The following is a 26,703-nucleotide window of genomic DNA, read 5'->3' as shown; positions in this document are numbered from 1 at the left end:
ACCTGTCCTGTTTAATCCAACCAACCAGGTCTGTTTGTGCTCCCAGCAAAGTGGCAGCCATATAGGTCACTCATTCAGCCAAGGGTTTCTTCACACGGCAAGCGTTTCTGGTGCCATGACAACACTGGGGGGCCATGGCCTTCATGAAACATGCAGTACACGACCGACTTATTGTGTTGGGTCCAACTGACCAATAAAACTGTTGCAGATATGTTGATGGAAGTTTGAATCAGCCTGTGTTGGCCGATGGCCAATGGACTGTCATGACGGAAGGTTGACAGTATTGCAACCAGGCAGGCTGGGAGTTTTCGCAGCGTTTTGTCTCCGCCAGGGTAGAAACCTGGTAACAGGGGTAGCAAACCCAAGCGTAAATCAGACCAGTCGGGGTACCGAGGGAAAAAAGGAGGAGAGAGTTCTGCAAGAGAGGGGATGCAATCCTGGCTGGTCCAGATCAGGAAGACACTCTCAGTGCGCTCGCCTCTGGCAGTCATTTTATTAGTTGTTTTGCTAAATTAACCATTAAAACCAAGGACCTCTTTCACCCAGTGTTTTAAGTGAGAATCCTATTTTGCTTTCATTTTGCAGTAACAGGTTATATCCATTTCCCTTCCACTTTTCAAATAAAAACAATGTAGTATTCCAGAAAAACAGTATGGGCTCTATTTTAACAATCTTAGCGCACAACGTGAAGTGCATGGCACAGGTGCCTTTAGGGTGTGTCCAAATACACTTGAGTGAGTCCAAATCTCACTTGTCTTATGGTAGAAAAAAGGGTCCGTGCGCCAGATGCATGGTTCAAAAAGGTTGTGCTTAATGTTTTCATTAATCATAGGTGTGTTTTGGGTGTAACATGCAATCAACCAATAAGAGTGTCATCTCCCATTCCCTTTAAAAGCCAGGTGCGTTTGTACTTTAGCGCCTTGTTATATTTGCTGCTGCACGTCCCTGTGTGTGTAACAAGCATTGTGTGTGTGCTCTGTGATTAAGCCACATTTTACTAATGTGTTGGTAAAATAACAATGAAATGCTGTGTTATGGACTTTAGACCAGGTTTTTGTTGGTCAATGGCCCGATCACTGCCCGCTGCCTCAAGATAGCAATACGCCCAGAATGCACCTGAACACACCTCTCTGTAAGACCAATTCGCCCATTGCCGCAAAGATGGGCTCAGGTGTATTTGCTATTTAGACGTTGAGTGGGTGCTGGACAGGAAATAGACAACTGCGTCCATCATAAACTGGAACCTGGGCTTTAAGGTGTCCCACCCTAAATGCAAGATAGGGCCCTACATGAATAAAAATATGTCCTTTATAGTTTAGGTTTAAAATTTCTACTGTTTCTTTTATTTTTTAATTTACTAACCCTATCAACACTGTATTCACAACAGATTGATTGACAGCAGACTGATGTGCAGCACAGCTGCCCTTGAGTTGACAAATGCTAAATCATGGCACCATTTCTGCTGTGAATTCTCCTATTTTTTTATTTGGTTTGTCTGTTTTTTTAGTTTGTCTGTCTGACAACAGGATTACGAAAAAACCTCCGGCCTGGTTTTAATGAAACTCAGTGGAAGAGTGTATCATGGGCCATGGAAGAACCTGTTTTGACCTATTTGGGCAGATACACAATTTTCTTTCCCCATTTTGGGTAACATTGTAAGAATAGGGCATTTGTGCTGCATTCATGTGATGTCTGAAAAATCTGAAAAATAACAACTAGGCCCATCCACACTACATTAACATTGCGAGATAGGGCATGCCTTGGCGGAGCTCCGCTCTCTCAGAGGACCCTTGTAGTTGACTTTGTCATTACGGCAGTCATTGCACTATTGAAGAATGCAGGGAGACATCCTCTATCCATACATTTAGGGAACTTGGTGGATGCCTCTAATGTTTTTCACAGCCAAATAATATGACATGTTTTTCTTTGCTTTTAGATTGGAGCTACATTCAAGTAGCCGAAGCCAAAATCTCAAATGTGTCCGTTGTTTACATTTCTCTTCCAAGGATTCAGATATCCACCACCATGATGTGTGGCCTCCTCTGAAAAATTAACTTATTGTGTTAGAGTTACTGATTGTTTGTTATTTCTTTTTTCTTGTAGATGTTCAATAAGATGACTAGCGCTGCAGCAGCTGCAGGTAAGATATTATTTATGTTTTTTGTATGCTTTTTCCAGCAGGTTCTTGCTTTTTGCAATGTGCTTGCATTGCCCCCTCAGAATAGTGGAGACTCTAATATATGTGTCATTCTGTCCGTCGTGAGCCTGTGATGCACTGACAATCTGACGTTTCTCTTCCTCTCTGCTCAGTGCATGCTGGGAGAGCACCCAGTCAATAAATAAACTCAATAAATACTTACTTACTTAGACCACACATTGCCTTTATATTTATTCTTTATTCCATTGAATGCTATGATAAACACATTTAAATTTACTGGAATTGAAAAGGAATGTCCAGTCAATGCAATGTCTGCAGTGATTTCAGTGTGTATATGTGTTTATTTTAACTAAGAGACTAAACAACGATCTAGCTGCAAGAGCACATAATCTCCCTGTTTATCATCTTTCTTGTTCACTGGGCAATGTAATTTGAAATTTAGCAAGATATGCAACCATTTTGCTAAAACGTACACTTAAACACTGTTGCCTTGTGGAATTTTCTTCACATGCTGTGGCGGGCCCTGTCAGAACCTAGGTAAGGACTACTAGCCAGTCAGAAGCAGAGTATAAGAGCGTGCCCTGACAGTACCTAGGTAAGGACTACTAACCAGTCAGAAGCAGAGTATGAGGGGGTGCACTGACAGTACCTAGGTAAGGACTGCTGGCCAGTTAGTAGCAGATAATAAGGGCATGCCCTGACAGTACCTAGGAAGGGACTACTAGCCAGTCAGAAGCGGAGTATAAATTCGTGCCACACTAGCAGCTAGGCGAGCATTATACCATGGGGTACAAAGTGACAACCGTTTGTCTCTGAAGTAAAGGCTGGACTACAACAGAGGTGTTTGCAGCAGTTTGTGAACAGTGTTTTTGTTGGAGATGGTAAGTCCCTTTAAGGGGGGACTTTGGGCTTTTTCACTTTGTAAACCTATAACGGCCACAGAAAAGATACATAACAGATTAAAGGAAAGGGGAAAAATGCCAAAAGCATAATATGAGCACTTTAAAGCTTGATCGTTCAGGGAATCCGTTCAGTGTTGGCCTACAGTCAGTCCGGCTGCGCTGCCGTCTGGCACACCATGAAAATCTCCCTGCAGTAGATTGTGCGCTGGCTTGTGTCGTGGCTTGCGTGGTGGCATTGCTCAGGGCTCAGACAATGTTACTAAGACTGACAGCCACAGGTGTCTGCGAGCTCCCTCCCAGCCGGTGTCTCGAGAATGTCTCTTATTTAAAACGCCTTCTATATTTCGGTCGCTTGGCGGGATGCAGTTAAAATTAGGCAGTGTGCCAGATCATTGTTTCTGTTTTGCTGAGGGGAAATATTTGGCCTGTGTGATGTGGCCCTTGGGGGGCAGCTGCGGATTTGGGTAGATGCCATTTCAGGCTCAGGTTGCACTCTCACATGACCTCTGTTGTACATGATGTGTCGGCACAAGTGGACATTATGGTCTGGAAAAATTCCATGTCACTTTTATGCTGCAGTCAACTAATGTGTGGTCTGCTGGCGTGTATGACATATGCGCTGTGACCGATTGCCGGTCATTCATAACTGTAGTTTTTGGAAACCTGAGTGTGAGACCACCATGACTAACATCAACAAGTTTGTCAACACGGCAATGATATTCCCTTCAAATACATTTATCATTCAGCCGCGTACATTCTTTCTCTTTTATGGTTTATCTTGGCTGTAATAAACCAGACCAGAGTCAGATTCACTTTTAACGTTATTTAGTTATCAAGTTAATGAAATCAACATATGGTTTCAGCTGGAATCTAATAATAAAATAACTTGGAGATTGATGAATGTTGTAAAGAGGACAAAGCTGGCAGAGTGTCGGACACATGAGGTGTGATATTCCCTGTTTGTATTTTACAGCTGGGCTGAGGGGAACCTCTCTTTATGACACGGATACGAGGTGGCCAGATGGTCCTCAGTATTGTCCATAACAACATTGTCCACCTCATTAAAATGACATTGTCCAGGAGACGAAAGCACATTCTTTGGGTCCAGATCCAAAATAGCAAAGCAGCAGCGAGAAAAGCGTTGGTATTCTGTGCTATAAATGTCAAAAGTGTCTTTTTATTGCTCTCATATGGCCTACACATTCAGTGTTTGCAAGTACAAACACTCACACACACACACACACACACACACACAGGGCTTAACTCATAACTCAAAATAACCATGTCATTTACAGTATCTGTTAAATACATTTTTTAACAGGCATTCTCAAACGTTTCAGAGATAATTTAAGAGAAAGTTGGATCTGTAACTGCTACATATTGCTACTTATGTCAAAGAATTTGTGAAGTAGGATTTACAATATACAGTAAGTGATCAGGACTCAACTGTAATGATAGGCATGCATTTCTCTATTCTGTTGTCCATTCACACACACAAACACACACCGTTTTTATCTACACATTCTGGATACAATAGCAACTTATTGAAGTTGAACTTGTGTAATGAGTATGACTGTTTCTGCATCTGAAAATATGATTGCAGTTTTTGAGTGCAAACATATACAATTTTACATGCACTTTGATGAATTTTAGTAACATTGATAAAACATTTGCCACATTGTATAACACTTGAATCCTACATTTAGCAGAAACTCGGGTGAGAATTGTTCAGTCGGTCGTAACAAACATTTAAAGAGCCTCTAGTGAGTTTTGTTAACTCTCATTGGTTTGCATCTCCCTCATCTCTGCAGGGTTTTAACAGTCTTGAATTCTGCTGAACAATGCTGTGCCTGTTTGTCTCCTGGTCAGCATGGATGAAAAGCATTGCATCATTTAGGATGGAGAAAGTAAGCAGAGTTTTTTTTTTATTTTTTTAAAGGGATTTCAAAACTCTATTCATTTAAAATCATGCGGGGCATTAATGGAAAGAAAAAACACTCCACTTTTTAGTCCACTTGACTTGCTGGTTTGTTTTTCCTGAGGCGGAAAAACAAAACCCAGAGCTTCATCCCCAAACCGCATATGGCTCAGAGAAGATTTGCTCTATGGAGGAGGGGGGGGGGGAAAGCTTAATGCTACTTCTCAAATGTTTATTTTCTGAAGGCATTACTCAACATTTATAGAGCATTTTTCAAGTCTTGAGTACATGGTGAGCCAGAAGTGCCTTATTCCCTTTCACACAGCGTAATTTGTGTGGAAATCCATTCCCTACAGCCTCTTTAATTGCATGGTGGAAATTAATGGCTTCCTCTTGTGAGAGGAGGCAGCAATGTTCATCTTCAAAAACCCTGCTGCTTTAACTGGCATTAATCATAGAATGAATGAATCCGCAGTGACACTGCATCGCCAAGGGCTCCACATCCAGCCAGGTTTCTGTCAGAGATAGAGTACAGATAAGGAGAATGAAGCTGCATTTAACCGTCGGGCCTGAGACATGTCTTTAGAGGGCATATGTAAGATTTATTAATGGATATGGTTATGATTTTGTGCACAGGTATATTTGTGTGTGACATAAAAACGAAGATTGCATTGGAGAGGTTAGACAAATAGAAAGATTGACATGGTCCATGGAGAAGCAGTTACGCAGAACTCAGTAACTTGCATGAATAAATAGCCATGCGCTTTGTTAGGATGAACATCACCTTCCCAAACACCAGTCGGAGGGAAAATGAGGCTTAAACAGCACTCGGTGGCCCAGAACTGTCAGGACGAAGTTTCCCACTCTGAGCTTTCAAACAGACAGACTGTGGGCATTTACACAGATCTTCTCTCTGAATAAATATGCTAATCCACTTTCAATGTGGAAATCTCCTGCTACTGGTTATAAGAAATACAAAGAGGAAACTGTGAATCCCTTGGAGACTTCTTTCTATTTGTAAGGAAAGTAATGTGAAGCCCTGTCCCTCTCACATCGCTGGGAATGACTCCCAGAAAAAAAGCTTATGAAAAGAGGGAAGAGGGATGTTTTGAGTGTTTAAATCTGGCCATTTCTACTTCATTGGCCACGTTAAATGTCACCGGGTGGATGGATTCTCCAAATACGAGGACCAGTATCGCCTCCGATACTGCCTAAAACGCTGGTAGTGGCATCAGGAAGTACTGGAGTTTATGCAAGAAATTTTACATTAAAGTAGTTTATTTGGTGTTCTTGTTTGGTTATTACTGACTGTCAAACTGGATGATAAGAAAGAAGAAAGTTCTGTGGTGTTCATTTTTTGTGTCCTTACACTTACTTTGTCCTTTCTCAAAGCATGGCCTATATTTAGGATTTGTGCTGGAAATAACTATGTGACATCAGATGTTTTGATGGGCATCTTCCTCCATACACCTGTCTGTCCCCTCCGCCCGTCTCACCACCACGGGGAGTAGAGCATTCAGCCTCTCTGCTCCCCGTCTCTACACTTCATTACCACCCCTACTTAGAAATATCCATTCCCCCATTTCGAATTACAACTCAAATCACATCTTAAACGGCTTATTCCACTTGTCAATTGCTCTGCCTCCTTTTGTTGTTTTTAAATGTTAATTTTTCTACTGCTTTCAATGTCTTATGTATCCCTGTACGGTGTCTTTGAGTGCCGAGAAAGGCACCTATCAATAAAATGTATTACTATTATTATTATTTATGTAAAACATCATCAAATTTTTTTCATTTACCAGCCTTGTAGTTGTGACTAAGGATAGACATCTTTTTGCAGTTTGCAGATTATCTGTATAGGTGTTTTATTTGCCCGATAACAGATAAAGTTAATGAAATGAAAAGTGTTCTACTTTGGCCGGGTTGGCTTAGTGGGAGAGCAGGCGCACATATTCTTCGAGGTTTATGCCTCGACGCAGAGGTCCAGCGTTCGAATCTGACCTGTGACGATTTCCTGCATATCGCTTTTTCCAACATTCTTTTCACCTTTTCAATGTTGTGGGTGCTTTTTTTGATGTTTTTTATCAAAGTTATTTGATATTTGTAATGTTGACATTTTCAGCGCTTATTCGGAACGCCCCTTTTTTGTGATTAAAAAAAGGGAAAACGGGTCAAATTTGACCCAAGGACAACATAAGCGTTAAAGCATTTAAACAAAGGTTTGTATTGGAGTATGTGACATTCCAAAATCTTAATTTTGACATAAAGGTTTGAAATTCCACTCCAAATGCATGTCAATTCCAAAAATGACTAAGTACTACTAATCGGTAAGGGTCGATCCCTAGTGACTCCTACAGTATGAACATCAGTTTCAGTGTAAAAATGTCTTCCTCTGTGGGACCTCAGTGAGTGTACGCTGCCTTCTAACTCACCAGCGCAGCTATAGATGAAGCTCCAGTGGGTATTATATAATGTCGTTAGCTGCTAATGCATTACAGCAGGCTTGTCTTATCTGTTTTGGACTCCTGCATGTTCCCCAGCTGTTCCCAGAGCCCTGGCCTTCAGTCTCACTGCCTGCTGGTGGAGGCTGACGGGGACCCCGGGCAGCTGCACTGTCTCTCTTTGTCTCTCTCTCTCTGGAGGCCTGTTGCAGACCATAATATACACATCACAGAGGCTTCATGGCTGCGAATGTGGAACTATGAAATAGCCTGGCACATCCATAGTTGTAATCACAACATGTACAACATGATAAAAGGGGACTGGTGGGACGAAAATTGAAATCAGATGTGACTTTGGATGTTTTACGCTGTAAACGGGAGTATTAACTCTGTTGCTATTTAATGGGCTCTATTGGATTCTGACCTCAATGCTGTTTTGTTATGAAGTCTTTTTTGTTGTGACAGACAAGTCCAAACTGAACCAAGTGTCACATAGTTCCCAAGGGATGGCCATGGGGTTTTAAAGGAATAGATCATTTTAAAAGAATCGTACTATTTTTCAAAAACCCATGATCGTTGATATGCTGCTTGGAGTTCCAGTTCATCCCAAAGATGTTGGATGAGGTTAAGCTCTGTGCAGGCCAGTCAAATTCTTTTCTTAAATGATTACTTCTTGGGCTTCTCCGTCCACACATTTTTTTGATAGGACAGCCAGGTGAGAAAGGGGGAAGAAATGCAGGAAATCGTCACAGGTTGGAATCAAACATTGGACCTCTGCATTAAGGGATAAATCTGTCATTACATGTGTGCCTGCTCCAACACCGAGCCAACCTGGCCACACAACCAGTCAAGTTCTTACCAAACTGGAAGAACATTTCTTAATGGACCTGTATTTTTGGCTGGACCGTAGGATCATTCGTACAACCTCAAACCTCTCTGATCTCTGCTGTCTGCTGACTTGGATCCAGGCTCTGTCTGTCTGTATGTGCGTGTGCGCGCGTGTGTGTGTGTGGGTGTGTTTGCATGCAGAAGTTGAACCCCGACACACAGCAGTCGAGAGGCTGCAGCTTGTACCCTGATGTACAGATAAATATTACACATCTATATTCCCATTATAGACACCGTCCCTGACTATCCTTCTACCAATTTGGTCACAATTAAGACCACATTGACCCTACATGGTCCAGCCATATACTAGGTTCTGATCTTGTTGAAAGAGCCTTACTGTTACCACAGAGGTGGAAAAACACTATTGTCTGAAAAGTCGTTGACCAGGGCTGTAGTACCAGAGTCCGGTCTTGGACTCGACAAAATGATTGTCTTGATACTGTCATGCATAAGACCTTTTTTTACTTTCCTAGACTCGGTCTTGTCTTGGACTTAAACCTCTTTGGACTCGGTCTTGACATGGACTCAACTAGTCTTGGTCTTGGACTTGAGATTTTTAGTAACTTTAGGGTACTTATGGTCATATACTATAGTGAACATTTTAATCATCTTTTAGATTGACTTCATCGGTTATATATCTGTTATATAATGTTTACAATAATAATTTTGAGTGGAGCTGCTACAGACATCCAGCAATTTAATAAAGCCATGGCTCATTTCACCATGATGCAGTGTGTCTTTCGACTGCATGCAATAAAAACAGAAGACATTAACGGCTCTGTTGAGTTCTGGGTAAACACTGGAAAAAATGTAAAATTTGGAAAGAGCCAATGTGTCCCCTGAAGGCCAACAATGTGGATTAGCTTGTGTGTACTGAGAGAAGAGACCTTTGTTATCTTTGTGAAGGGACTGCATCAAAACACATGATCAACTTGGTTTAAAAAAGGAGGAATCTGTCTTACCTCTCTGTCACCCCAAAGGATATGTGTGGTGCATTAGGGGTGGATTCAGTATTGAGAAGAAAAGACAACGTAGCACATTTCCATTTCCACCCCAATGTTTGAATACGGCCAAGCATTCTCATCTGCTCTTTGACTATTTAAAGGCACACCTGGACTCGGTGAAACCCCTTAGATTTAAAGCCCACATATACTCTAGGTGCAGGACAATCCATTTTTAACCAGATTGTACCATTATTTTTCCTCCCCATCTGTCTGTTTCCCAACCACTGCCAGATCAGTGACATCATGCGCTATATTTAAAAGCACGTCGTCATTTGTAGATCCAGCTCAGGCTATAAAGGGTGCTGCTGGCATGACGAGTGCATGAAAAATTCCACACATGGAAAGATGGAAAATGACTTGTGGCTTCCTGAGTGCAGAGGCCAGCTCGGCTGTTTGACAGGGGATGGGGGAATAAGCCTGGTAGTATTTCTGGACTTTTCTTTGTATATACAGTAATTTGTCAAGGTTGTGAAAAAATTTGAGAAACTATTTGGTTAACCTGGTCTGAAATCTTAAATGTTTTTTTTTGCAATTGCAACATTTCGCCTGCAATTATTGTAGCCATCATACATAAAATAGCAAATGATTTCATTTGATACCATCTTCAAGGCCCTTTTACTGAATGAGATCATCATGTTTAACCCTTACCATCATGTTTGGACATCATTTATTGCCAGTTTTAAATCATCTGGGTTGATCCTGTGTGTTCATGGAGCTGTTTGAACAGAAACTGTATTATCTGCCTAGTTTTATGTTAGAGGGGGAGAGGAAACAGGTTTATTGTTCTGATTCCCAATTATACCCACACTGGCAATTAGAAAAGAAGTAATAAATCCTTCGGGGGACAACTTCCTTAAAAACAAGTGTGTGTGTGTGTGTGTGTGTGTGTGTGTGTGTGTGTGTCTTGAGGAATTTAGGCCTGGGTTTTGTAAACTAAGTGGAAGGAGACGTGGGCCGCCGTGTCAGGATGCAGGCCAGTCACAGGGGAACAGGCACTGTGTGTGCGCTTGTGCGTGCGTGTGTGTGTGTGCATTCGTGTGGGTGTGTGTGAAGCAACACAAAAGCTAACAGGTTGGTCCAGCACTCAGCTGCCAAAAGAGAATAAAGGCAGAAACAAGAATTAGGAAGTGGAAATGAGCCAGGACAGTCCACACCACCTTAGGACCCCGCACATGGACGTGGTGACTAAACAGTCAACAGTGCTGTTGTCTCCCTGTGTGTGTGTGTGTGTGTGTGTGTGTGTGTGTGTGTGTGTGTTTGCTGGAAATACAGCCAAACTATAAGTCTTTCCCATCCAAAGCTTTATCAAATCTGGAGCTTCACTTTGTAGTTCCTCAGTGTTCCTACATGCACACACGCACACACACACATACACACACACACACACACACACACACACACGGTTTCCAAGTCAAGAACATTTCCGCAGGTTCGGTGTAGATACAGTAACCATATTGGCCTTCCAAATTTCCCACATAAACCACAGAGATTCTAGATGCTGCATGGAGGCAAAAGTTTGTTCTTTGCTGGGCCTGCAGCCGTCACCTTCCCGTCCTCAGGCTGGCCGAGCGCGTGGCACGGCTCAGACCAAACACTGTGTTGTTCCTCACTGAAGCAAGGCCACGGGGAACCATGCTACTGGAGATTTACATAGCTGTGCACTTCCACCTGTACCCAGATAACAAAAAACACAGTGTGGCGTTAAAAGAGGCTCTGTCCAGGGGCAGTGTAGCACTACAGCTTTCTCGTGGTTTCAGACCTGATTAAACAGGTTGGCTCAGTAATCAAAGAGCAATAGCAGGCAGAGGCAGAGCCGACTTCCTGTATCCTGCCTGCTCTGTGGCTCAGTAGCTATAAAAGTTAAGGGCCCAGCAGGACCTGTTTGTTTCTCAGTTTGAAAACAATACCTGCACTGTACTGTACTTCCAGCTTATCATGGCTGATGAGTTAAGCAGAATAGTAAGGCGGTCCACACATGCATCTTTAAAGGTCCAATGTGTGGGAATTTCTCTCATCTAGCGTTGGGATCACATATCGCCATAAACTCTCTCGCGCCATGCAGTTCAAAGTAGCTGCTATGGTAAATGTAACGTTTAAGCCATGATGTCATCCACGTGTTCACCCAGCTTTACATCTGGCGATCAGGTCCGTTTTTTTTTTCATTTTTATTAATTGCAATATTTAGGCCCTGTTTACACAAGAACGCTCACAGGTGACAACGTAAAAACATTTTATCAGAATTTTATAAACATTTTATCAGATTTTGTCTGTATACTGTATCGATACACAGGCAACACATATATAAAAAAAAAAGTATGGATCTTTTATTAAATATGTGTTGGTTATTTTGTCTGCTCGACAATCCCATTTTGCTGCAATACAATTGAAGTGACATGATCAAACAGAGAAATGTATCTTTTTAGATCAAACAGATGTTGAAAAAGTTTTTCTTTTGAGGACATCATTTGAAATTGGGAAAAATTTGAAGTTGCAAAAAAAAGTTATAAACTGCAAGATATCGCAGAATATTGCAATGTGTTATATTAAAATTTCAATAATATCATATTGTGGCATACGTATTGTGATGATATCGTATCAGCTGGTGTCTGGTGCTTCCTAACCCAATTAACCCTTGTGTTGTCTTGTCGGGTCAAAAATGGACACATAAGTTGACATTTCTGTCCCTTTTTCAGGCTTTCTTTTTTAGTTTTCACTAACACCACCTTACTACCACTAGTTTTACAGTACTTTTTGGAATTCATGGTCAATAACCCTCATTTATATAGAATAAGAAATTATGAATTATTTTGACTAATAGTTAAGATCAGACGAACGAACACATGAGTTTTGTCAGGAATGAAAGTGATCACTTGTATTTGCAAAGAGCGTCGTATGGAATCCAATCCACTTTTTGTGGTTATTTGGTTAAAAAGAAACCCATATTTCAGGTATAGACATTTTTTAAAGGGATCAAATCTGACCCGAGGACAACAGGAGGGTTAAAAATGCTCCACTGTTGCATTCCCGTCTAAAGGGTAAAAAACGCAAAAGTCTGAAGTCAGCGGTGTGGAGAGAGACGGGAAAAGGCGTTCAGGTAGTCTGTTGTTAGGGAATAGGCAGTTGCAGTGCTTCACACTGCCACCTAACCGCCTGGAGTGCATACAGCATCGAATTTCACACACTTTTGCGTCACCATATGCACGAAAATTGTTTTCTTCTCTGTTACTGACATAATTGAGCTTTGTGGTCTGAGAATAACATGTTTACACAGAGGTTGATAGCACTTTGGTTTCTATTAAAGGGTCATGTTCTTTATGCTTCTGTTGGAATTTTGAGAATGATATTTAGCAGATTGGGACCTTTGGAGGAAAACTGTAATTTCAAAGAGGCTCTAAATGTCTTATATGTGTCATATAAGTGAGGGAACTACAAGCCCTGCAGAAGGTTTAATTTTAAGCAGCTGTTATTTTCTCCGTTGGTCTTTGTCAGACTCCTAACTCCAGCTCCTCTCATGGGACGCCGCTCATCTTGAAATATAAACAACAACTTCCTTTTTGAATTTGTTTCATGGAGGCTAATGTCATGCTACAGTAAGCCATAACTTATGAAGAGTTATCCTGTCAGCTGTATTTAATGGTAATTGCTGTGCAGATGCCTTGGAGCACAACGCCCCTAATGTGCATTTCACATCACCAGAAAGGTGATGGGAATTAGTCCCTAGTGAGAAAAAAAAGATACTTAACCCCAGCTTGGAAATGACTTAAAATCAATAAAACATGAGTTTGTTTTTCATTTGCCACCTTTGTGAGAAAAGAGTGAAATGGAGGCAGTGCAAGAGAAATGTACCTCTGTGATAAAGAAACCAGGTGCTGGATGGGGGTGTAAATGGTGTCCCATGCATTTTTGTGGGCAACGCAGCCTTAACAGATTCAGACCTGACAGCATTACATGCTTTGTCATTCAATGAAACAATAGCCACGTACGCTTGTCATGCCAGTTTTACATTTTTCAAGCCTCTTTATACAAACTTTGACCCCAGCGAGCTTCCAGACTTTTTATCATATTGAAAAAAAACTTTTTAGTTCTGTTTTTATCTGCCTCAGTGTTGAGGTTTAATGCAAAACATCCCATACGCCATGTCACGTATAAAAACCTCCAGGAAAATGTGGATAAACATAATGGAGGAGTCATGTGAAAATCTGTTATATATATTATAATGTAATATCTCTCTTTTTTGAAAACAGAATTGATGTTATGTATAATTTTTTTGAGAATTAATGATTCTATCAAGAGCAACTTCCACTTCCAAGAAAACTGTTATGTTACAACACACAGCCCTCTAAGAAAAGAGTATTAGTGGCCACTTTAATGGATTGGGACCAAAGTCAGCTCCGCCTCCCAACCCCATAATCTAAACCCAGATATACACAACATGTGTGGCTGCTCTGGAAAAATGAACTCGACTTGGGAATATATGGTCAGGAAATTTATAGCACATGCTTGGGACTAGCCCTCAGGGGCCGGGGGGAGGGCGGGGGGGGGGGGGTTTGGTGGAGATGGAAGGGGAGGTCTCTCCACTCCCCGAGCCTTGTTTCCATTAGGCTGGGAAGAGCAGTCTCCCAGACTATTCAAGAGGGCTTGGCGTAAGACCTCCAGGCCAACAACATGACCCAATCATGGAGGAGAAATCAGTTTCCTCACATCTGGGATTTTCCCACTGTAGCTAAGGGGCAGCATTCCACATCAGTCACCAGACGGACACAGTGCACACACACTCAAACTCTGGAATTTAGATAACTTGGATACCAATAGATGTGTGTGTCTCTGTGTGTTGGGAAGGGAGATGGCGAGAGAGCGTGGACAAAAACTAGCCCAGAAAATGTGTCAATTTTTCAGGAAAAATGGGAAAAACAAGCTCTCAAAAAATCTGTCCGGCCAAAACAAACAAGGTGTTGAGTCAGCGAAAGGGAAACATTCTCAAGCTGATTGATGTTTCCTCTCCTTGCATCTGCTGTTACTTTTCACTGCCAAAGACTGCTCCAGAACCTAAGTCATCGTCTAGCCACAATGATCCTTGCAACCATAATGCACATCTTTATTGTACCAGTTAGTTTTCAAAAAATAATAATAATTTAAGAAAGGAGAGGCACAGTGGTGGATTGTGTTTACCTCTCTGGTGATTCATGATGAGAGAGGTCAGAACCTTGTTGCTGCACTTCCTCCATCACTTTTACTGTCCAGGGCCGACAGGGAAGCTATTGTCTCTCTGTCTGTCCATTCCTGCCTTGTTAGTCACTGGGCCTGGAGATTGGACATGTTGGACATGCTCTTTAGTGAAACCTGTTGGGGGAGCTCTATATAGAAACCTGTAGGGGGCGCTCTGCAGAGAAATCTTTAGGGAAGCTCTTTATAGAAATCTGTAGGGGGAGCTCTGTAGAGAAACCTGTAGGGGAGCTCTATAGAGAAAACTGTAGGTGGGGCTTGATAGAGAAACCTGCAGGGGGAGGCTGATTAGAGAAGCCTGTAGGGGAGCTCTGTAGAGAAACCTGTAGGGGAGCTCTATAGAGAAACCTGTAGGGGGAGGGGCTCTATAGAGACAACTGTAGGGGGAGGCTCTTTAGAGAAACCTGTACGGGAGCTCTATAGAGAAACCTGTAGGGGGGGCTCTTTAGAGAAACCTGTAGCCTGTAGGGGGAGCTCAACAAAGAAACCTGTAGGGGAGCTCTACAGAGAAACCTGTAGGGGGAGGCTCTATAGAGAAACCTGTAGGGGGGCTCTTTAGAGAAACCTGTAGGGGGGGGCTATATAGAGACACCTGTAGGGGGCTATATATAGCAACATGCTGATCAGTGGTGAACAGGTTCCTCCCTCAGACCCACGCTGAACCAATTTGTCACATTTTATGTCCCATTTCTTTCATTCTTTTCATTCTTTTCATTCTAAACCTTAAAATAACGGTCGCAAATTCAGTTAGATCCACCTGCAGATGAAAAGCTGTCATGCTCTGAGAATTATTTAGTTTCCGCGCCGCAAATAAGCAGAAAGTTTGAAGCCCTTCGTTAATATTCTCCTCTCAGCTGCACACTCCTGTCTCACTATGTGTCTTTGTAATAATCTGTTAATCCCCCGTCCTGCTCGGTGGCTCTATCTCCTTATTGAAATGAAGTAATGTTAGCTCAGCTTCACACAGAGAGGGCAAGCTGAGGTCAGCAGAGATTTGCTCATTTAAGAAACTGTCAATCTTTAGACAGTCACTTTGTGACTGTGTGTTTATTATGGTATTAAACCTGTTATAACAGTAATCCCAGCTGGCGAGGAAAGAAATGAATTTAGCCGATGTGATATCACGGCTCCCAGGTCATGCGCTGCCTGAATGGGCACACAATAATAGGAGGAAAGTCCTAAAACAATTATGGAATAATGGTTACTGAAGCTGGTGTCTATTATGCAGTAGAGCCTGACCAATTTAATGGCCGATCTACCTATATATTTTTTTAGAGATTAATTTATAAAAGGAACGTTTATAAAATAAAAAAATAAAAACGGTCAACCATGTTATGAGTTTTGGCGTTGCATAGTTTGTCCACCAGGGGGCCCTCTACAACGTCCCTGTTGACAACACAGATTTTATTTTTTTTGTTAATGTGTTTTTGTTCAAAGGACTTTATCCTAACTTTGAATTTGTATACATTTTATTTATCAGAACTTTAATATATTTTGATGTTACTCTGTTCTGTTGTGACAATAAACCAAATTATCATGTTATTTTAGTGAGAACTCGTAAATGACTACAAATAACTAATGTTAGGGAAATCTGTTTATGTTCGGTTACGCATTTCAGGATATTAAAAATATATCTACTTTATATATTCACCCTTAAAAATCCTTTATCGGTCGGGCTCTAGTATGCAGCCTGACAGAAGAATGTACCATGTTTACTTTTCGGACATGAGCTGAGGTTCTCTTTTTATTTCACATCTGCGGTGCAAGATGTTGTGACAGCAAAAATTGAATGGTGCTGAAACTGTTTCTGCTGAAGGATTGACCTACTCTAGCCTATACCTGGGGAGAACTCGCTGAACTCTAAAACAACAGACGACATCCTGCTGATGGGAAATTTAGGTCAAACCCCTAATAATAGTTAATAACTAGGTCCATGTCAATCAAAGGTTTTCAAAGCACCCCACAAAAAATGGAGTAGCTTTCCTGCAGAGATAAAAAATATATATAGCAAGAAATTTACAATTACATCCTTTACAATACAGTTTAAAGGAAATAATAGATTAATTAAAGATGTCACGCGTTTTTTAGGCTACAACATTTTTTGTCACATGCAGCAAAAATCTCCTCACTATCTGCTAGCTGCCTGTCTACTGAACACATTGTGTCATTTAAGAGGGGTGTGTGTGTGTGTGTGTGTGTGTGTGTGTGTGTGTTTGTGTGTGTGTGTATTCTTCTTTACCTATATTTGTGGGGTCCAAAAACTGTAAATACTGTATACTTGTGGGGTCCGGACAACTTTGTGGGCCCAAAATGCTGGACCATGCAACCTTAAAAGGCTGTTTGAGGGTTAAGACTTGGTTTTAGGATTCAATTTAGAATTAGGTTATGGTTAGGTTAGGGTAGAGGGCAGGGGCACAAGGGGAGAGGGTAAGGGTAAGGGTTAAGGTTAGGCATTTAGTTGTGATGGTTAGGGTAAGGGGCTAAGGAAAGCATTATGCCAATGACGGGTCCCCACAAAGATAGTGAGACCAATCTGAGGTGTGTGTGTGTGTGTGTGTGTGTGTGTGTGTGTGTGTGTGTGGTGTTGAGCGGTTTAAGGCTTGTGATGCATTCAGGTGCTTCACGTAGATCTCTATTTCCTACTTCAGAGTCTTCAATTTGAATTGTTGGAAGCACTATTGATCTAAAAAAAAATTGGGCAGAATGTATTTGGATTTAAAACTTTGTCTGGTGGTTGTTTTATTCCAGTAATCATGTGACTCGAGGTTGGGCTACTTGATGCTCTTGTTGCAGATTAAAGTGGAAATTGACATTGGATAATGCATCTAGACATTGTTACAATTGATATTTTGTCATCTTCATTTACTGTAGTATGTCTGCTATTTTCAGCTGCATGCAGTCTCAAGGACAGTGTACTCACGAGAAACCATTTTATTTGGAAGAAGCTTCTGGAAATGCTTTTTGAAGGGTTACTTCATCCATGTTGTACTTCTGAGATGTACATTTCTACATTTGATTACTCTGTCTATATCTGTAGATTTACAGCTTTTTCCCCCACTAAAATGACTTATATAAGTTCTGATGTATTATTAATTATCATGCTTGTTAACATAGGAGTTTTCTCAACATGAATGGCTACTGAATCTCCAACAGTCCAATATTTTTTGACCAGAACATTGCATGGTTATGGAAACCTTCGTGGAAAGTTCTTTCAGTGTACTTTTGGGATAAATCATCATGCAGGAGCCATCTGTATTCACACAACCATGACCGAACGTAATATGGCGGCCTCCTTGTGATGTTTTCCAAAGGTTGCATTATATATTGCAAAGGGGGGGCACCTTCATGGGACATTACAAAAATGTAGGTTTTCAAGGTGATAAAGTGTGACATTTAAAATTAAACAAAGCTTAAAATTCAATAGCCCGCATAAGCTACATATCATCTATAGGTCTACTTAATAAGATACATACTTATAAAACTATTACTATTACTTATAAAATGAAGACCAATTTCACCATCTGTTTCGAGATATACAGAATTATCCCTCCTGTTGTCCTCGGGTCAAATTTGACCCCTTTAAAAACTGTCCATATCTGAAATATGGGTTTCTTTTTAACCAAATTATCACAAAAAATGGATCGAAATTTTAAAAAGTTGTGTAAAACTAGTGGAAGTAAGGTGGTGTTAGTAAAAACAAAAACAAAAAGTCTGAAAAAGGGACAAAAATGTCAAATCTTTGTCTGTTTTTGACCCGGGAGGACAACACAAGGGTTAAGCAATATACTCTTTTGTGTATTGTATAATTCTATATATATTTGCACTGTAACTGTATATCAACTCTTTACTACATTCAGTTTTCTTATAGATTGTCTGTCATATTTACTATGTTATTTCTGTTCTACATCACTAACTAGACCACAACCTGCTCTAACTGTATGCCGGCTCCTCCTTGCCACGTTTTAGCTTCTTACAGACTGTCTATCGATGCATGTTGTGTTTATAACTCTTCTAAATCATTAACTGATCCACCATTTGCAATATCTGCATTTTAACCCTTTAACCCTTACGTTGTCCTCGGGTCTAATTAACCCGTTTTCCTTTATCAATGTGCTTTTTAACTACCCAATTGTAATTACCCAAAATAACATGATTGATTCCACACAACGCTCTTTGGCAAGTACAAATCTTTACTTTCACTAATTTTGGGGCGTCTTATTCAGTTTTTTAGTATTTGAAAAACAAATTGAAGTGGTTTTGAAATAAAATTGAGTAAAAGTTGACATATTCCAGTCTCTAATTATCCATCAACATACATTACTTTAATTTTAGTCTAAATAATTCCTAATTTCTGCTTTTATAACTCAAACAAACATAAGGCATCATTTCCTGTAAATGAGGTTTATTGACCATAAATTCAAAAAATAACTGTAAAACTAAACTTAATAAGTTAGTGTTACGTAGTGTTGAAAACGTCAAAAAAGGGACAAACATTGAACAAAAAGCATCAAAAGTGTTGAAAAAATGGACAAGAACATAAGAAAGAGTTACATACATTCACAAAAGTGTTGATTTTCAATTGTGATGGAAAGACATCATGAGGGTTAAGCGGTGACATAGAGAGACAGTCTTTTAATGTAAACTGTGTTATCACCATATCACTTTTGCATATCCTTCGGCTTACTTACAACACAAGTTTGTGCCAGCTTTGTAAGGCCTACTTTATATAGGCTTTTTATTGCATATTGTTTTCTGCACTCCTGTATTGTAACGCTCAACTATCACTGGAAAAGTGCTTCCAATATCCATAGACAGTTAAAGAAATGGATCAACAGATCCCGTTGCTCTGGACGGAGACAAGTGAAGTCTATTAGAAGCTCTTTTCCGGTGAAGTTGTAAGTCTTCTGGTAGCTGTGCCTGTGCCAAGATAAATCTCAATCATTCCCAATCAGCAGAAACGGAGAGCTTAGGTACATGTTAGAAAATAACATAGGTACAGGCTAATCACTGCTAACTAGCTAACAATATTAATTAAACTTAAACAGCTAATTTAAGTCCAAACTGTCTGCGTGCTTCTCCTGACAGTACGGTAATTCCTCTACTGTGCGACAGTAAGTTGCGTGGTCATGACACAATCGTTAGCCTATTTTAAACGTCTGCTACGAAGCCATAACGTGAGGTACAAGGTAATGGAGCCTTTTATACATTGTTGTTTTTCTTTAGAAATACACAACGGACAAATAGAGTCTTTAACACACTTCAGTTGTAAAGTTATTCGCTGTCAAAGTGACGTAAATGTGAATGGCAGTCAATGGAATGCTAACGGCGGGTGATGGCTTCGTAGCATTAAAATGGCGCCATAGGAGCTACACTTAGAGGAGAGGCTTACCCCCTTGATAATTTCCTTCACTGGTCTCCGTCCAGAGCAACGGGATCTGTTGGTTCATTTCTTTAACTGTCTATGATTTTGTTAGGTGGATCATGTGTGCTCTGTTGATAATTCCCACATTTCCCGCAGCATTTGAAGGTATCACGGCTGAGTAGCGCTTGCTGTGCGTGATTCCCTTACCACATACACAAACGCACACACAAACACAAAGACGCACACACATCTGGTATGAAGTGTGAAGTCTGTCTTGCTGCTTTACAATCACTCTACAACTTTGACTCGTTTTTTTAATTGATTTTCGTTGTAAGCGAGAGGAATATATTTATTTTTCAACAAAATGTTGACCACTGCGTTTAAAGAGCGGGCTCCAAAGTCAGGTTTGCTGCTGCTGTAGTAGAAAGTTTCTAACCGGGAAAAGGAAAGGAGATTTTCTGCCGGAGACTTTAACATAACCGGTTTTTTTTTGTGTGGAACGAAGAGGATTTAGATATAATGTCCGAGTGGAGGATTTGCCATGACATCTAGAAGAAACTCCACCAAACTGAAGCTCCGGCGCTCCTTCAGCGAGCAGCTGCGGAGCTCCACGTCCAAAGCCTGGGACTTACTCTGGAAGAATGTCAGAGAGCGGAGACTGGCAGGTCAGTAGCCCGCTACAAGCGCACCCTAGCCCGCTGAGAGAGCGAACACACAGGGCGTGTCATTCATATTTTAAGATTTGGATAGCAGCAATTTGAATGACATAGGCTAAGTCACGGTGCGTAGTAAGTGGCATCGCATTGTAAAATAGAGGGGAAATGTATTTTTGAAAAGGTATTAATTTGTCTTGGTATAGGCTTTTATCAGTGTAATCTGCTGCTTATGGTGCAGTGCAAAGCCATATTTATCCTAAATGGATAGATAGATATTTATTGTGCATGTTGTCCAATGCATTTAAAAAAACATTAAGTTCTACTAATTTTTCCATTGAAGTTGTGTGTTGTTGAGTATTCCTATCTAAAATCCCACCGATTGTCATATCACATAGTGGTCCAGCTGTATTTATATTTACAAAGCTGTGGGGGAAAGTTGGACGACGTTTGGAAATGGATTGGAGATTTAAGAGTACATTTAAGTCTTGGCTCAATTGAGCTACATAGCTTAATGTTTTTGAAAAATATATAGGCTAATGCATCTCAATGGGTTGTATGGGATTCAAATGCAAGACAAAACACAAATACAGTGTAATCAACTTTTTGCACACGTGTAGGAAATCCTTGACTACATAGTATTATTGTTCATTCTTTCGCCATTCTCAATGAGCACCGGCCTGCAACTGCCGCAGGGCGGCGCTGGTGAGTACGTTTATTTGGGTAATGGAAAGCTGAGTGAGAGTGGACAACACTTGATCATTTGATCTGTGCTCAAAGAGCACATAACAGCAGTAACATCTATTGGTTGATGGCATTGCCATTTGATAGAATATTAAACTTCATAGGTAAGATATTGCTTCAAATAAAAAGGGGGGGGGGGTATATGTGCATAGAGTAGCATACAGTGTATATACTTGTTTTTGGATATAACATTAAGGCTACTTTAGGATACATTTGAAAGACTCACTGAAGATTTTAGGTTCATGCCCTGGTGTTGAGAGTGTGTGAAGAGTGGAAATCAATCATTTGTTCAGTAACCTACGTCTACCACTAGGTGCTGTGAATTGACCACATCAGCTCCTCGTGTGGGAAAACCACAGAAATGCCAAAACAGCTCCGTCTTCCTCATGTCATACAAATAGAGACAAGACCAAGTGTGTAGCGATATTCAAAACTGCTGTTCAGTTCTCACACAATGCCGTTGTATTTTGTGCAGAGAGTAGGACTCCTGCTCTGCTCAGCTGTGTGTCCTGAGGCATGACACTGAGCCCCGCGTTGCGTTGATATTTGACACATTAACACTGGATTCTTTTCTCTGCAGGCTTGAGGCTTGGGCTGCTTATATACAGTACACATTGAACGCACTGACTTGACAGATGGATGGAAAGTTATGGACATTGCTGCACTTTGTTTGATCCCTGCAAGGAAGTTCCCCACTTCTTTTTTTTGCTTTCTGTGACTATTTATATTGATTAGGAATATCACAACAGGTTGTATCCTAGGCTGATAATGATGTTTGGGGCAGAGAGGAGAAACCTTCATCTTCATCATGTCCAAAACAGATTCAAGGGAAATCAAAGGGAGGAACCTTGGATTTGTACAAAATATATACTGTAGGTCAGGAGTTTTCAGACCCCTGGCAGCTGATTTCTAGCTCTTGGAAATCTATGTGTGTCAAATCACATATGGTGGTCTACCTTAGGGCTGCACAATTAATCGCAATCTCATCAAAATCGCAATATGGACCGGTGCAAATTCTAAATTGCAGGGGGTATTTTAAGATAAATTATGTGTCAAACCACTCTAAATGAAGTAATGTGGTGCTGCAGAGACATCCCGGCCTACAAATCCTATCCCTCAGATAAAACAAATCTTTCTTTGGTACAGATCCTTGGAAAAAATCACACTATAAGCATTTCAATTTTTTAATTTCTCAATGAAAATAACTATGATGATCATTCCATCCAATACCGTGAATTATATCGCAATTGCAGCATCAGTCAAAATAGATAAGATAATTTCCTATTTGATGTCTATTTACAGCCACATATTTAAAAGTATAGTTTTTAGAGAGAGGGATGCATACACTGTATTTTGGCACGTTAAAGCACTGTCTCCAACCTGATAGGCTTAAATGTTGTATGTCAGTCTATCAACTGTGTGGAGCCTTTTTGCATGAAACATTATTGTTTGACTGTGATAATGTATCTGTACCCCGCTGCTTTATCGAAGGTCACTATGCAGTGGGTAAATATTTAAAAAGACACGGCTGGGTGCATCTACTCCTGTGTGATTAATAGGTGTCAACTGGCACAGGCTAACTGAAAGCAGGAGCCAACATACAGATATATGTGAGCTGTGACACTCTATAGGGAAGAACACATATCACAAAGCTGTTTAATTACAGGAAGATATGCATGAAATCTTCCACTGTGTGTGGGTTTGACTTTAAGTTGAGTTGATTTCTCAACTCACACAGATGGATGAAAATACATCATACTGTGAAACACTGTCTGGGAATTTCTTTTTCCTCTTGGGCTGAAACTTAAGCAACTCAGCAATATTAAAATAGCAAATTTGGAAAATAACAGAACACTTGAGGTTCGGGATTTTGGCACAAAACATAGAAGCTGATACTTCATTGTGTGTAGGAGGTACAAACATATTATTTATGGCTTTTGATAACATATGTTACATGTATCTGTGGGTTTCACCATCAATACCATGAGGTCCTTAACTCTTCTCACAGGTGTCACAGTTATCTCATTATGTACACGCTGCATTATCAGCTTGTTGGTTAAATAGTCTTTCTTCTTTCTGTGTTGTATTGCCATAGCCTTTATATGTCAGTCTCTGACCATCAATTAGTACTAATTAGTAATTGTGCTTACGCATGATGCTAAGAAAAATCCTGCCCTTTTTCAAAAAGCTGCTTTCTGACTTCTTGGTAAAACAAACGTGTACTGTACATTTTAGCTTGGTAGGATTATGTAAAGCGGCGGAAATGTCAGGAAAGAACATCGGAGATGATGAAAAAAATTGTTCAGATCATTAACAAGCAAGGGGATAGTTACTGTGTTTATAATGCATTGTTAAGTTAGTTTTTCAGAGTTATAATCAGCCATTAGAGATGTTCCAATACCGATTCCAGTATCAGTATACTGTCTAAAACGCTGGTATCGGTATCAGGAAGTACTGGAGTTTATGCACCGATCCGATACCACGTAATAAAGCCCTGAAGAAAATCTACGTTAAAGTAGTTTATTCATGTTCTGTTTCTGTTATAACTGACTGTCAAACTGGATGATAAAAGAAAGTTCTGTGGCGTTCATTGTTTGTTCATGTTTCACAAAGAACTTAACCTGAGCCGGACAACAAAGAATCATACAAAAAAATCAACAATAAAATCATATCACATCCATACATAGTAGTATACTGCTGTTAAAACATAATAAAATATATGACACACTGATATCGGCTCAGTTCTCGGTTTCGGGCCATACACAAGATACACAAGATACACAGGCATCTTATTCGTGCATTTGGACACAATGACAATGCCCCTATGTTCAAATTGGGTATTATGTGAAGTCTATTCACCTCCAATTTTATTTCAAGAAGCAAACCGGGCCTTGTCATTTATTTCATGTACATTTTAGTTTTACATGCTATTTTTTTACGATTATTTTTTGGGGCATTTTCCCATTCATTAGATAGTAGCTACACAGGAAAATTGGGAGAGATGGGGGGTGACACTCAGCTAAGGGCCGCAGGTCGGACTCAAACCGGGGCCGCTGCAGGACTCAGCCTGCATGGGGCGAACGCTCTTACTGGGTGAGCTAGAGGCCACACCTACATACTGTTATTTGTTTATTGCAAATTACTTGGTTCTTACCAAGATAAAAAAAAAAACTTAGATTTAGAAGTGTTAGCTAATTTTTATTGTTTTAAAATGGAATTTATTGTTTTAAGTGTTCAAAATTACACTATAATCTTAAATCAGGTAAGCTTGTCAAGTGAAATTATCTCGCTGCATGGACAGATAATGTCATTTATTTTGAGTACCTTTTCCCTCAGATTTAGTGTTTTCATCTTGTTTTAAACACCTCTTTTTAGCAGTGTTATTGTTTGACACAGTTGTGTTTTGGGGGAAACCCAGCAGCTGCTCGAGGGCTGCTTGCTTCTAAAGATTAAGTTCTGAATAATGATGCATGGATTGATTCCATTCCAACACATTATGTTGCAGTGTGTTAAAAGTCTCCGGTTTGGAGCCCCTGCCACCTTGTCCACTGGATAGGGTCATTATAAGGGGCTTCTGAAATGCTTCAGGTTACCTGCACAACAGCTCAACGGATCTGCGGCATTAAAGTGTGATTTACATCCAGACCTGAGCTCAGAATTCTGACATTTGGTGGCTCATGAGGTGGAAATTTAAAGTCACACTGGAGCCTTTTCTTAAGTCTTAACCACAGGAAATGTAGCCACGCCAGAGCCAGACCCAGAGCCAAACTGCCCAGTGCAGATTACATATGTCTGCTGGTGCTGCTAAATCCGACCACATCAGAGCAGTGTCTAAACCCCACTCAGCTGCCTCCATACTCATCCTTTGTGGGCCCCAAGCGTCCGTGATTCAGAATATACAGTATATTTTCCTTTAGTAATGCCACCTGTCTGAAACTGGAGCACTGGAGCACAGAATGAATAAAAGCTGGGCGTGCATTAAAATGGCTGCATTACAGTTGCATTTCAACATGGCTTAGTTTGTCATCACACTGTAACAATAACTGCCTTGATTGTAATGAACAATAATATCCACACTGTCAAGCTGGCTGGCATGTTACAGAGCTTCAGTATATGGTTGAGTGTATGTAACGGGAGTCTGGATTCTTGTTGCCATGTTGTATAGTAGTTAAGCTCTGAAACCTAGACAGAGGCATGTTGGGACAAGTTTGATAAGAGCTGGAGTCCCTGTGCCTGACACACAACACTCCCACTAAGGACACACCACTGCCAGTTCTTCACGGCATGCGGCACAGAGTTAAACACAGTGACCAACCAAAGGGAATATTGGAGTTCTCGGAGTTCTTTCACAATCCCCGCTGAAGTATTTGAGTGCAGACAGAGACAAAAACACAGTTAATCTCATTTGTTATGATGTTACATAGCAGCGGGTGATTGATTCCGTAATGTGATCTGTATGATACACTGAATGAATTTCTTTGTCTAGACAGAGAGGGAAGAAGAAAACACAATCATGGGTTCAGAGAGATCGAGCTGTGGCCAACGTGCTGCCACTCATGTTTTAACATCTGACACCTGAAGCGATCCTTTTACAGTATGAACGAACACAGGTGTTTGTGTGTGAAAATAAAATGAGTCACCGCCCAATGAAATCATCCGAACAGTGTAACACCTTCACCTAGTACCTTAAAAAAGCAACAATCACATATTTAAATAGCTCCATTTGAGGGTGTGGAGAGGGCTATTAAACTCAGAAGAGGTTTATGAAAACTAACAGCGGGCTCTGAAGTGTGCTGCTGAATTGTCGTCTTTGTGAGCTTAATCTTGGGTGGATTTTGCCAGTCAGGGAACGAAACAGACAGAGGCTGTGTTTGACTTGGTCGCTTGCCCATTTGGGCTCCATTCACATGTATGGCGCCATGCTTATACTACACAGGCAAGCCTGTATGCAGCGGGGAGGCCAGGACAGTCACAGGGAGAGTGGCAGGGGCTCTGAGTGGTGCTGGGTGGGTCGGCTTGTGTGGATGTGGACTTTACTTCAGGTGTTAGGAAATTATTGTTCCATGTTCTAAACTGGCCGAGTGGAAAAGCAGAAAAGCACGAGTTTTAGTTACCTACTACTGTAATAACTGGGTAGCTCACTGGGTAGAGTGTGCCCCCATGCACAGGTTCAATTCCGATCTGCATGTCATTCCACCTCTCTCTCCTCTTTCATGTCTTTCATAGGGGTGGCAGTAGCTCAGTCCGTAGGGAGTTGGGTTGGAAACCGGTTGCTGGTTCAAGTCCACTTATGGAGAAAAGTATGGTGGTGGACTGGTAGCTGGAGAGGTGCCAGTTCACCTCCTGGGCACCGAACCCCCAACTGCTTGGGGCGCCTTTCCTCCCCTCACTCTGACATCCCTCCATACAT

The 26,703-nt window shown here is 40.9% G+C and overlaps 1 protein-coding gene across 4 annotated transcripts in view; it reads left to right on the top strand.

The window, feature by feature from the left end:
* Positions 1–26,703, top strand: part of stard13b (StAR-related lipid transfer (START) domain containing 13b) — an 88,688-nt gene that overhangs the window by 26,989 nt on the left and 34,996 nt on the right. For 3 of the 4 annotated variants that reach the window (XM_034866315.1, XM_034866314.1, XM_034866316.1), the window contains one exon: positions 2,104–2,140. In XM_034866315.1, the coding sequence (XP_034722206.1) occupies positions 2,104–2,140 (37 nt within the window). Of the gene's footprint in view, positions 1–2,103; positions 2,141–20,134; positions 20,562–26,703 lie in introns of those variants that run through there. The other variant, XM_034866323.1, reaches the window with a different exon arrangement.

This window comes from Etheostoma cragini, chromosome 3 (assembly GCF_013103735.1).
Source record: "Etheostoma cragini isolate CJK2018 chromosome 3, CSU_Ecrag_1.0, whole genome shotgun sequence".
NCBI classification, from domain to species: domain Eukaryota; kingdom Metazoa; phylum Chordata; class Actinopteri; order Perciformes; family Percidae; genus Etheostoma; species Etheostoma cragini.
Note: the sequence above shows the minus strand (reverse complement) of the source record. Positions and strands in the feature narration are given on the sequence as shown.